A 13,839-nucleotide genomic window follows, 5' to 3' on the forward strand; every position below is an offset into this window, starting at 1 on the left:
ATCAGACGAGAGGACTTGACTGCAGCCCCGCCCCCCTCCCCCCAGCTTCCGCGGGCGTCGCACCTCCCTCTTTGGTGAGAGCTGGGGGCGGGACGGGGGAAGTGGACGCGCGCGCCGCGGCTCGGCCGTCTCTGCCCCCTTCCGATCATCCAATCGCAACCAAGACGCCGGGCGCGCGCACGCTCCCTCGAGCTTAACGGTCGCGAGAGGCGCTCGCCCGACACTGACATCGGCAGTGTGAACGGCGGCCAGGTAAGCGGCCGCCAGCCTGCGGGGAGCTGCCGGCCTGCGGGGAGTTGCCGGTCGCGGGAAACAGGGGACGCGACTCGAAGACACCAAGTTAGCGGCCCCCTGAGTGTGCTGATGTGTTAGGGTGGGGAAAAGACAACACTCCCTCGACGCAACCTCAGCGGAGCGCGCGGCCGTGTGGGGGCTTTGCTCGCGGCAGTGCACCTTTTCTAGACTCTGCCCTTGAGTGACACCCGCGCGGCCCAATCGCTGAGCGCCTCTTCCCGAGGGGCGGGGGGCTTGAGGGATTTCTGTCTCTATTTTTTTTTGACCAGCTTCCTGGGCTTACTTTGAGAATCACGATTGTAGTTGTTGGACCGGTGGTTTTAACTACAGCCTCCCTGCTGCCTACAATTTAGGCAACTGCGTGGGTTCTCCTCGCCTTCATACTTTAACCCGAGAGCCGCCGCCAGCAGCTGCGGTCTGGCTGTGAGCGCGAGAAAGTCAGGATCTGGCCTCAAAACCTGAAATCATGCCTTCTTTCCCCCTCTTAGGCTCCCACCAAAGCAAAACGCCTGGTTAACTTTTATATTCTCAGCAGACCCCCATCAGTCGTTCCTCTACCCCCTAACTCCCTTTTTCTGCTAGGAGCTGGGGCCATCAAAAGCGTCATATTTTGTTGATGGGAGATATAAAAGTCTCTGTTCTTATACGCATTCTCCATCAGGTTCTTAAAATTTTGCATTGTATATCTTTTTTAAAAAATTTTAATTCATCCCCCACTCTCCCACCCATTCTTCCCCACTCTCACGCTCTGCTGGGAAAGCATCATCGCATTTCAAGATCCATCTGGATCTACTGCATCCGGATTAACTCAACGGGGGAAATTATAGATGGGGTTGCAGGCCGATCCGCGTCCCTGGAGAGCTTGTGTTTTCCTGCTGGAAGAGCAAGGTGATTTGAATCCAGGTATTTTCGTTGCCAGATGGAAGGTGCAGCCCCTGACTTTTTCAATACCCCATTTGTCGTTGGTGATGGGCTGAGTCACTGGGGAGAAATCCGTTTAGCTAGGTCCGGTTACCCTTGGCCTTCACACCTGTCCCTGAAGGAAATGGTTCCTTTGTGAGCTGATGCTCTCAAGGTTGTGCTTTGTAAAACCAGGCCCTAGAAAGTGGGAACCTAGAGGAACCAGAATAATAGGTAATTTTCCTCTATCGCACCCCCTGAAATTTCCATCTTGTAAGCAGCATATGTTTTCTGTATTCTTCCCCCTCCCCCACCCACTTACTCCTGGCTTTTTTTTTAAGGACATGAATTCCTTAAGAAGCAGGCATGCTGTTTGACTTGTTATAGCCAGTTTACCTCTGTACATCTAGCTTCAGTTAAATTTTAGTGGACCTGGCAAATAGTTTATTTTTTAAGAAGTGATAACATGCACAGAGTACAAAAGTACTCTACGTATACAGTATATAGTGCACTCCTTCCACTCCCACCTTCCAGCCAGTGGGGAAACAACCACTGTTAACAGTTTAATTGGCTCTTTTCAGTACGAGATTCAATATAGATACCAAGTAGTTCCCATTCATCTATTCACTGTATAAATCAACAAGCATGGATACTTGGTAGAATTTATTAAAGGAATGAACAAGGCACGTATCAATAAGTATTCCAGTTGTTACACGGTAGAATTGTGTCTGGAACCTTGATTATTAAGCACATAAAATTGTGAAATATTACCTGAAAAGGTACTACTACTTCTGCAAATCAGAAGATTTGTAGATTTTTTATTGACCTAACCACTGGACTGCCAGGGAATTCCCTTTGCCATAATGTTTTAAATGTTTATCCACATTGTAGCATAAATCAGTGCTTTATTCTTTTCTATGACTGAAAAATATTCCATTATACAGATACACAACATTTATTTATCCATTCATCAGTTGATGGACATTTGGGTTGTTTCTGAATTTTGGCTTATTATGAATAATGTTGCTATCCTTAATGTAGATTTGTATAAAAGGATTAAGGTTTCCACAGTCTTGAAAAGACAGTTGCTAGGTTTAATGGCTTTTTATAATAGTTTTTGTTCTTCATTCATTTTCAGACTCTCCTGGGACCTTCAGACATTTCACAGTCTGAATGTCAGCAGCTGAAAATGCCTTTAGACGATGAAGCATCTGAAGATGACTCAGATTCAGTTTCTTCAAACAGTGCAAGAGCCTACATTTTCCAGTGAGAGAGTGTAACAATTTCTGTACGCTATGGAAGATTTTGACTTGGGGAAACCCTTACAAAAAGCTTCATCTTCTGTAGAATCTGATATAAAAAATTCTCCCCATTCTCTTGGACTGAACTTAAGTACTAATAGGTAAGAATGGGATAGATTTTTTTTTAATGTAATGACAAATCAAAATAACTTTATTTGCATAGTTTGCCAGTTTATCCAAATAGTGTCATAGTTACTGATTTGCATTTAAAAAACCCCAAAACTACGATCAGGAACTGTTCAAGGACAGTTGTTCGGGTTAAGAATAGTTTCAATCCTTTCATGTTTTTCATTTCTCCCAGAGATGTACTTTTGCATGGGGAACATTGTGAAAAAGAATTTGTTTTGCTAGTTGGAGTTTTCTTTACACTTTTTTTGTTTTTGGTAAATTACAAGTATATCTTTAAAATTTAGTTGTCTAAATATTGTTTCTCCATTTTGAAGTTAAGAGGATAAATAATGTTTCATATTGCAAAAATACCTCACCAGTCTGGAAAGTAGCAATTAAAGTTGAATACTAGGAAGTAAGCAAAAAAGCAGGCTCTGAGTTGACAAAGTAGATACTATCAAACAATGCATTTTATGCATTTTGTTTTTAAACTATCCCATGTTTGGTTTGTTTTTAATCAGGGTCTGTTTACTCTTATTTTGTACATAGTCTGGCAAGTTGATTATTTGGTTTCTAAATTACAGTAGGTTAAAAACAGCAAAGAGGCAGGGACCACTGGAGAGGAGATCACCTATAAAAAGCAGGTACAATAAAACAAAAGCACAGCAGTCTGGGGCCTACTGGCAAAGGAGCAAATTTACACACAGTAATAGGTCTTGAAGAAATTGTGTATTTTAAATAAATTAATTCCTTAAAAAATTTGTTCATTCTTTGGCCTCAGAAGGAATTTAAGGCAGCTTACAAGAATACATAAAAGAAGAGGAGAAAGCATAAATTAAAATAGGGAGGAAAGGGAAAAAAAAAGCATGGGATAAGGTCCAGAAATGTTGGCCATCGTAATCTATACCCACTTCCTGAATGTTGGCCACGCTTTTTGTTTCCTGTATCATTTGACAGCCCCTTTGAAACCCACTTCTAGAAGAAACCCCTTTTAGAACATAGTGTCTGATTTACTTGGAGGAGCTTGAATGTGCCTTTCTAATGAAAATTATGTAACTGAAGCGTCTCCCTTTTCATTGTGACTGGCAGTTAAATTGGCCAAATTTAAACTTGATTATTACACAACTATAATTGTATATCTAACACTTAATGGACAACATATTATGTTCTTTCCCTTGAATTTTTTATTAGTATTTTCTCTGATCCTCTTTATTATTTTACTGTTATTTTCATTAGGTCCTCTTTTTTGCAAATTGTTTGTGAAACAAAGCAGAGTATCAATAAATAAAGTGACCTTTCAACGGTTAGAATTTAAATAAATTTTAATGTCCCTAATTATGCCTTGTGGGTTTATAAAACAAATCTGAAATAAACTCATCTCAGATTCGGAAAAGCAGTCCTCCTGGAAAGGATCAGTGCTATTTTACACACTGGATAAGCTAAATAAGTCCTGAATATTTGCTGCTAATTTGGTTGGCACTACTTTTATTCAAAGACAGTGCAAAGATAAGCATCACCTTATCACACCAAATTAGGGGGATCCAGTTAACAAGACTTGACTGTAATTCTGGGCAATGGAGAAAGAATCTCCATAACAATAAAGGTCTGTTCTTAAAGTGAGGTGAAATAATCCTCTGGAATAATTTAGATCGGAGTAGCTTAGAATTTTTCTTATTGTTTAGCAGAAACTTTTATTTTCTGCTGTACTCTGGAGTGTTCTCTCACTTCTGAAGAAGGTTCTTCTGTTGTGTTCTTAAAAATACAATTAAGTGCTGCCTGTCTTTTCACTGCTGTTTTCCCTTCGTGGACAAACTTGTGATCAGATTTTCAGCAAATGAGGTGCCATTAAGAAGGATTAAATATCAGTAGTTTTGTACTGCTCTGCTAAATCTTGAACTGCTGAATTATTCAACACTTTGGTAGAATGAAGAAAACCATTTGAATTATTTATGTTTCAACAGAAGTAGTCCCCACCTTAGTACAAATGGGGTATCCTCTTTCTCAGGGAAGACCAGACCATCTGTAATTCAAGGTACAGTTGAAGTCCTAACCTCTTTAATGCAAGAGCTACACAACAGTGGAAAGACTGATTCGGAACTTTGGAAAAACTGTGAGGTATCTAGTTTTGTTTCATTTCTGGAATTAACAAAATAATTCTGTTTATAGATATGCCTCTACTAAACTCTAAATTATTAGAAATTTATATCCTAAAGAGCATGATACTTAAGTTATTGCTAGAATAAAGTGGTCAAGGATATTAATTAGGGAACAATACAGAACAAATGTGAAAAATGATCAAAGGTATGTTTTAATAATATATTAGTGATTAGACATTCTAATTTATACTTTAAATGTGAACTAAAATATTGTCTTTGTTCATAAAAATGAGAATTCCAAAATTATTGATATTGTTACTAATTCTGATCTTTTAAGTAACTTATACAGAGTTGTCATCATTTTGTAAAGCCTAAATCCACTTTGAAATATTTCTAATTATAAAGTAAGGCTTCCGTTTAATACCTTATCGCATTTAGCTGTGCTACATTGACTTATATTGGTTGTTCAGGTCAAGTGGTTCTTTCTTTTGTCCATAGGTTAAATTGTGACATAAAAATTTAACAGTTAAAAGAATACTTATAAATAAGTTTTGTTTCATGGAATAATGCCCAAGATAGACTTTTCTAAGGCTAGAGTTGGTAACACTTTGTAGAAATGTGTAAAACATTATTATTAAATTCTTTAGAGAGCAGTAGATTTTGTTGTAAATGTTAATCATAGTTTTAAAACTATGTAGAATAAATGGAATGAAAGATTATCTGGTTTAAGAATTCAGCAGCAGCCACCCCTAAGTGTAATTACTTATATTCATTATCCATAGTCATTGGAGTTATAAAAATGACTATTATGGCAAACTTAAAAGAAAACTGAGTTTTAAGTTTTGATACCTTTTTTTCCCATATAACAACCAGTATGTGCTAGTGCAAACGACCTATAAAATGCCATTGTAAAATGATGTAAATAATAATGGAATGTTTTATGAAATGCTTCCCCTAGTATACTTACTCATTAGCTTATAATACCTGAATTGATATGCTTTAAAAAAAGAAATGAGGCATTGCCTCAATGTGGCTTGACTTCTGGCAAATTCATTTTTAAGTAGAAATTGTTCCTTTTAGTCTTTGAAATCAACATCTTAAATCAGAGTCAGAATATAGTTGTGAATTTAAGACACAGATGATTACAAGCCAGAACACCAGCCAGGTACTTACACCTTTTAACATTTGAACCAGTTTCTTTCTTTCTGCCCTTTGTTCTCCTGTGATCTAACAGATTATTTTTTTCTGTTGAGTATTAGTTGACTGCTTAATTTTTATAATGTAGGCATATAATTGATTATTCGCTGAAGAGCTTGTTAAGCTATTTCTTACTTTGACAGAATATGAAATACTTGTTTGGCCATTTCAGTAAAATTTCCTGAATTTGTTTCGTGTGTTTTCATAGCCTATGAAAATAAAAGTCTCTGATGCTTTAGGGTAATGATTTAGAAAGAATGGGAAGGTAATGATTGCGCAAGTCTTATTTCCCTGAATTTCATGTTTACACCTTTCTTTTGGAATAGTAACATTTGTCTGATTTCTCCTACTTATAAGAAACTAATCTACATTATTACAGTAAAGAACTAAACCTCCACAGAGCTCTGGAAGAGATCTGGGGATGACCTGATTCTTTAGAATTCCTTTATAAAACATCTCTTCTGGGATTCTTAAGTTTATCACTGCTTAAACTTGGGAAGGTTATGTATTTTTATTAGATCAGGAAAGAATCTTTTAAGGCATTTCCATAGAAATACTTTAATACGTTCTTAAGTACTTGCTAATATTTCTGTGATTGTAAGAAAAATTTAAAAGCACATCATTAACTAAATTATTTTAACAATTTAGCACTACTGATTATGTATATAATAGTAATAGTTATGTGGTAATTATTGAGTATTTGCCGGGCAGTATACTAGATACTTTCTGTCAGTGGCACTCAACCTTATTGGACCCAAAGCCCTCTTTTTATAACAGTTTTCAAAATAACATCAACTTATATTGTCCTGAAATGAAATTCACAGATAATATAACCTGCCTGTATCTGCTTTTAAAAAAAAATCAATGTAATGTCCTGTGCTATAAAAGAGGAATAATAGTTACTTATAATAAGATAATATGTAAATGTATAAATACTCAGACATATCCACATTAGAAAACATAATGTAGCCGCAGTCTGGTGTTTACTTCTATGTAGACTCACCTTGAACGCAGCAGCTATCAACACAGACTGATACATCTGCCTTGCACTGATGATCCACCACTGCAACTGGTGACATGATTTTTTGAAATGGTGACTCATTTCTGAGCAAGTTCTGAAACATCTTGGTAGTTGCATTCCTGGACAATTTGGTGATTTGAAAACTATGCAAAATATGTATCATTTTTATAATATAAAATGGACACAGGACAGTTCTTTATTGTCAGGGACTATCCTGTGATTTGTATCCCTGGATCCTGCCCACTAAATGCTCGTGGTGCTCCCGCTATCCTTGTGACAACCATGACCTCACAGATTTTCAAAATATACTTCCCCCATTGAGATCACTGCTTTACGTGCATCACATTTAAATTTAAAATTTAGTCCTCTCAGCCACCTATGAGGTGTTGCTGTTCCCCTTTTATAATTAGGAAACTGAGGCATAAAGAAGTCAAATTTACGTGTTTAGGACCACCCAGGTTGTTGGTGGAGAGGTGGGAGTCTGGCCTGGGAAAAGCCCATAGGATGTTTCCCAGGCCAGACTAGAGCAGCGGATGGCAGCAGCCCCCGTTCAGGCTAATAGGGCCAGGCACCTGCGCTCAGGGGAAAACTTGGCACCCATGCCCTCCAGCAGTATGTAAGATGCGGGTGGTATACATAGGTTTAGTTGGAAATGAATAATAGCCCTTCTTAATAATTAAGTGTATAATGTTATTCACAGTATTAGTAATATTCTTAAATTAGCTTACTTAAAATTAAAACATTAACAATAAAGTCTGACTTGGAAAAACAAAGTCTCCACTAATTTATGGCCTGAATGAACTCTATTCATTTGTATCCTAAATAAGAAAATGGTGATAAGGATGTGATTAATCTCAAGTGTCTCACATACTATGAAGCCATTTTTTGTTAAGTAAATTGTTATTCTATCATAATTTAGTTTTATGTGAATAATAACTTTATTAGGATAAAAATAACTCCTAAAGGTATAGAGGTATAATTGAATAAGAAAACTGTTGCCTGATGATTTCTTTTATGTTTTGATTAATATAAGATACTTTATAAGTTGAGAAGGTAAGGGACTTGATTTGATCTAGTCCACCTTGTTCTGAAGTCAATTGATTTAGATTTCACGCTTCCTATCAGTACCATCGTATTTCATTTTAAGGCTTCCTTTTCCAGTCTTGAGGTTTTCTCCACTTTACCTTAATACCGTTATACAGGTTTCAACTTAATTCTGTTATGTAAGTGGCTTTCACCATGAACCTGAAGGGTCTCTGGATTGTGTAGTCTATAATACCAAGAAAAGCGCAGCTAGCAGTATCCATTGTTATACACTCGTTTAGACTGTGTATCTGAGTGTCCACTCTTGGCCTTGTGTCCTAGGTGCTGGAGATGGGGTGGGCGCAGGGGTGGGAGACAGACAGGTTAACCAGGAGAACAAGTGAGAGACTTTCCGACTGTGGTAAACGCTCCGAAGGAACTAAACAGGGTGCCAAGAAAGAGAGAGAGTGACTGTGAGGGTGGTCTGGGAAACTCTTCGAGAGAAGGTGATAATTGAGCTGAAATCGCAGCGGGGAAAGAAGCCAGCCATGTTGAGAACTGCGGAGAGGGCTTTCCAGGTAGAGGGTACAGCGAGTGCGAGACTTTTGAGGCGGAAGACAGTTTTGGCGTGTCCAGGGAACAGAAGGGGGCCAGCGAGGCTGGTGTGTGTCGAGAAAGGGACAGAGAGATTTGAGATGAAGCTGGGAGGTGTAGATCAGCCGGATCACGCAGGGCCCTGTAGGGAATGACCGGAGTGGAAAGGCACCGAAAGGTTTTAAACAGGGAAGCCAGTTGTGGTAGCTACTTGTTGACATTGTATGTTATTACATACGGTCTGTTACTGAAAGTAGATCAGCCTTTAGATTGAATTCAGCCTCTGGAGAAGTCCTTGCCTCCTCTCCTCCCGTGTTTTGGCCTAGTCTAGTTATAAGAGCACTTAACTACTCTTGGGGGTCAGGATGGATCAGGACCTAAAAGTGGCCGTGAAGGGAATTATAGGTCACTTCCATAGGTTTTCAGAGTCATTTTTTCATTCTTTTTCAGCTGCAGTGCTTTAAAGCACTTTAATATCTGACTCTAAAAGAGGTTTTTTAACTTGAAGAACAACTAAATTAGGGATCAAATTCTCCTAATAGTAAACTATTTGTGGTTTTAAGATGTGGGATTCTTTTTCTGAGTCCAGGTTAATGTTTAAGAAAACCATTAGGTGTTATGAGGAAAGGAAGAGGGACTTAAGACAAATGTAAAGTACAACTAGCAGCAGTTCTTGATTAATCAGAAATGGTAGCAGATGACATCAAATTAAGATGCCATATTTGAAAAGGAAGATTTACTCAGACCCTCAAATTTACCCAGACCACAGGTAACATAAGAAAGGGGTGCCCAAGCCTATGTCTGTGTACTTTTGCATTAAATATAGTTTTATAATTAATTTAGCTTATGACTTTTACATTAAAAACACATTTTTAAAAAAGGCTCTTTCCCCCTGGAGGAATATTTCTGTGAAATATTAGGTTAAAAATTTATGTCTAACTGAAATACTTTATAATTTACTAGACCAGGTGGTTACAACTATTCAGGTTGGTGGAAAAACACTGCCAGGAGCAGATAGATGCCCAGCAGGAACAGTTCCACAGCCAAATTCAAGTAAGTTCTTTATACTGATTCTTGTTTTATATTGTAAGATTTGCAGAAGAACCAATTAGTTAATTCTTTTCCCCCCTTTTTTTTGGAGGAAGGAAGGATTCATGACTTGCAGCAAATGAGGAGAACACCAGGGATCTTTTCCCAAAGCAGTGTCTCCCCAAACTGCAGAACTGGGGACGTTTTAAACTAAGGGTACATGCATAATCGTGAGGGGGCTTAAGCAGAGGAGAACTCAGCATAGAATTGGGACAAAGGTCCACAGAGTCCAAGCTGTAGTCGATTGAAGTCTGGAGGGTCAGCATTATCATTCCATCCTCCACCTGGGTGGGGGCCCGAGTTCCTGGTGTCAGCGCTTACTGAAGCTCAGGTTCTTTGTGTCTCATCCCAGGAAGAATGCAGTGAGAGACAAAGTGATAGGTAAGAAGTAGATTTATTTATTCAGAGGTACGCATTCCGTATATAGGACTCGGACTGTCTCTAAAAGGTGAGAGTGGCCCTGGGAGAAATGCCAGAGTGTGGGCCATCTCAAAGATCCCAGTTAGTTAGTTCTTTATATCAGTTTTGTTTATAAACTAAATATAATGCACATGTGTCATCTTTAGGGTAATATCTCTTATTTTTAAACACAATATTTTAAGACATTTATAAAAATGTGATGTTAATATACATCCTTGGCCAAATCTGTAACTTTTTTATTTTCAGCGTATACAGAAGGAGATAAAAAATTTAGTCAAGTTACAGACCAATAATGCTTCCTGGGCTTCCTGTGATAGAAGTTCTTTAAGCAGACAAATATCTTCAGAAAGTCAAATGGGTTTTTTTTCTGAAAACAGTGAGAGAAATGAATCTGTTATCAGTTATCCCAAGTCTAAAGAACCTGAAATGCAGCGAGAAACATCCATGTCACAACCAGACTGCAATGTGGATAGTAGCTCAGTGAGCAGTGGGTATGGTACCTTTTGTGTCTCAGAACTAAATACCTACAAATCTAAGGACGCTCAAGAGTTCATGGAGCACGCAGAGGTTTCTAAAGGACAGTTTGGAGCACCGGTGGTGCAAAAGGAGTCACTTGCAGATGGTGTGAAAAACCAGAGTTTTTATATACATACAAATGAAGAATTTTGTGCATCTTTAAAGGAAGATACTCCCATTTTTCCTGGTGAATTTGAACACAGTTTTCTTGGTGAAAATAAGATTTCGGAAGTATACAGTGGAAAAACAGATAAGTAAGTAGAATTTCTCCATCACTTGAAGGGAGTTTGACTTGTTTATTACATTTATAATAAGCTAAACATGTTTAGTAAATACAGCTGCTTTTAGTTGGAATGAGATGTGTTTGAATGTCTATCAGTTTTATCAAATTGTTTTATTTACTGCCTGTGGAAAAAACTGAAATTAACAAAGCACACTACATGCTAATGACATCTGTCTTCCCATTTACAATGTTATAAGACTACTAAAACTCTTAAGGTGAGAGGCCTTGCCAGAAAAATACCTTTTGTATTTTCTAGTCACTATCGACTTGCTGAAAATTAGAGTATAGGACTGCATCAACAGTGGAATTTTGTCGCACATGTTCATATAATTTAAAACAAAAAATTATATACAAGCATACTCAGTTTTATGTTTTTTGTTTATAAGAAGAGATTTTGTAAGTTAAATGACATTTTGATTGACCCAGGTAAGAGAAACTTTTGGTAAAAGAAACTTTGGCTGAATGTTTGTAAAGCAAATAATCACTTAAAATTATGTTCCGTTTTATGTCTCTGAAATATGTCATCCAGTGTAAGGTATTTTGCTGTGGCAACACAATCTTGGGTACCCATAAGTATAATTGTAAGACCATCTAAATAAGTATGCTTTCACTGTGGAGATAATACTGAGTACTTGAAGAGGCCACTATGGTGGTTTTTGTTCTGTTCCATGGCTACAGACTATAAGTATTGTTAATCACTGCTAGTCAGTCTTTTTCTTCATTTTGCCTTTAATAGTAAGATATTGTAAGAAGAAATTTATGTGAATCAATAAAAATCCATCCTCTCTCTGCTATTAGAAAAACAACTCAAAGCATTTTTCACTGACATAGTATCTACTAGTGTTTAGTTGTATTTGTGAAGGACAGCATTTAAAGAGAGGTGTTTTGTTTTTTTCTTTTTAAATAGTAAATCTATAACATCATGGGCTCAAAAGCTGAAGCAGAACCAACCAAAGAGAGCACATAAAGAAGAGGGGTGTCTAAAACCTATGCAAGGAAATGAGCAAACCAAGAAATCACCAATGGAGAAAGTAGGTGATAAGTCACTTGACTCTGGCATGCTTCATCTATGGACAATTAGGATAATTATGTTGATTTTACCACATGTTCATTAACATTTGTTCTTTGTTTTGTATTGTTAATTTGTTCCATTGACATATCTTTTTTGGTGTCTCAAAGGATGGGAAACAATGCTCCAATTAGTGGTTCTTTAGTAGACTGGAAATCAAAACCAGTGAGGGATAAAGTACTACTAAAAAAAAAGGAAACATTTTGTAAAGGTCCTAATTCTCTTTGTACTGCAAATGTTTACGAGTAATACATTGTTTTTTAAAAAACCCTCAAATGATTTGTTCTGCTGTTAAGTTGTAATAAGTAGTACTCTATGTGTGAACGCTTTAAGATGCAATTATAAAAACAGTTGAAGCTTGGACAACTCTGAATTTATAATCCAAATTGTAAGAGATTGAATGTTTAAATTCTAAACATTTAAATTCCTTTTGCTCATATAGCAGCCGCTTTTGTTAACGAGCTATAGCTACTGAGTAAGTTTTAAACATCTTTAAAGACCTTTTGGCCTAAATTGTCATAGAATAACATTGTTTAGTATAATACATTGAAATTGCAAAGTCAAGTCTCTCTACAAACTTGATTCCTTTGGAAACTGGCCATGTCTTGATCATCCTAAACATAGTCTTTCCATCTTCCTTTGAAAAAGATCTATTAAAGAATAGAAGTTGTGGGGACATTCCTGGTGGCGCAGTGGTTAAGAATCCGCCTGCCAATGCAGGGGACACGGGTTCGAGCCCTGGTCCGGGAAGATCCTACATGCCGCGGAGCAATTAAGCCCATGCGCCACAACTACTAAAGCCTGTGCTCCTAGAGCCCGTGCGCCACAACTACTAAAGCCTGTGCTCCTAGAGCCCGTGCTCCGCAACAAGAGAAGCCCCCGCAATGAGAAGCACATGCACTGCAATGAAGAGCAGCCTCTGCTCGCCGCAGCTAGAGAAAGCCCGCACACAGCAAGAAAGACCCAACGCAGCCAAAAATAAATTAATTAAAAAAAAAGAAGTCGTAAGAAGGCAGTCCCCCAGCCTTCATAAGGCAATATTTCTCTTTCAGTAAATTTTCTTTCTTCAGCCCATGATACTTAGGCTTCTTGATATCATCATTTTTTTTTTTTTTTTTTCGGTACGCGGGCCTCTCACTGCTGTGGCCTCTCCCGTTGCGGAGCACAGGCTCCGGATGCGCAGGCTCAGCGGCCATGGCTCACGGGCCCAGCCGCTCCGCGGCATGTGGGATCATCCCAGACCGGGGCACGAACCCGCGTCCCCTGCATCGGCAGGCGGACTCTCAACCACTGCGCCACCAGGGAAGCCCCGATATCATCATTTTTTTAACTTACATTTGTGTTGAGGAGGGAATTGAAGGTGAAGAAGCTACATGAACCGTCAAGCCTTGGAGGCTGGTGCTGTATTGGTAGCTCTGTTCTTTTGAACTTGTGTGCCATCAAGCATGGTATATCCTTATTTGGTGTGGTGACATAAAAGCATTTGGAGACTGGGGTGAAAGTTGTTTTTTTCATTGGAATAGGTTGGCAGAAATGGAGAATGTTTTCATATATAGTAGCTTCATTTTTTCTGTTTTTACCTTAACTGAAACTCAGTTTGTGGAGACTTTTTCACTTCTGATGAACTTTGGATTTGTGGTGTGTAACTTGGTGGATTCACTGTCTTTTGTGACTGTGGATCGGTATTTGTTCTATGTAACCCTGTGGTTTCCAGAATTTGCTGCACATTGGAGTCACCTGAGGAGCCTTAAAAATCTACTTATGACTGGCCGCCAGCCCCAGGTGGTCTGTCCTCATTGGTGCAGTTGTGACCTATGATCAGGTGGTTTAAAAGCTCCTCAGGTGATTCTTATGTGCTGTAAAGCCTGGAACCAATGATCTAGCCTAATTTTCTCCCTTGATTCAGTGGAGAATTGACAAGCAGCTGA

At 38.4% G+C, this 13,839-nt stretch overlaps 1 protein-coding gene across 5 annotated transcripts in view; it reads left to right on the forward strand.

Annotated features, from left to right (window-relative positions):
- Positions 1–95: 95 nt before the first annotated feature.
- Positions 96–13,839, forward strand: part of MPHOSPH9 (M-phase phosphoprotein 9) — a 55,014-nt gene continuing 41,270 nt past the window's right edge. The window contains exons 1-7 of one of the 5 annotated variants that reach the window (XM_022597834.3): positions 98–252; positions 1,055–1,182; positions 2,333–2,596; positions 4,565–4,718; positions 9,498–9,587; positions 10,290–10,813; positions 11,750–11,873. In XM_022597834.3, coding sequence (XP_022453542.2) covers positions 2,490–2,596; positions 4,565–4,718; positions 9,498–9,587; positions 10,290–10,813; positions 11,750–11,873 — 999 coding nt within the window. In that variant the 5' untranslated portion in view covers positions 98–252; positions 1,055–1,182; positions 2,333–2,489. Of the gene's footprint in view, positions 1,198–2,332; positions 2,597–4,564; positions 4,719–9,497; positions 9,588–10,289; positions 10,814–11,749; positions 11,874–13,839 lie in introns of those variants that run through there. The other 4 variants (XM_089894423.1, XM_089894422.1, XM_089894421.1 and 1 more) reach the window with 4 other exon arrangements.

The sequence above is a fragment of the Delphinapterus leucas genome, chromosome 14 (genome assembly GCF_059928025.1).
Source record: "Delphinapterus leucas isolate spDelLeu-1000000601 "Yukka" chromosome 14, BTC_Dleu_Yukka2, whole genome shotgun sequence".
Taxonomy (NCBI): Eukaryota; Metazoa; Chordata; class Mammalia; order Artiodactyla; family Monodontidae; genus Delphinapterus; species Delphinapterus leucas.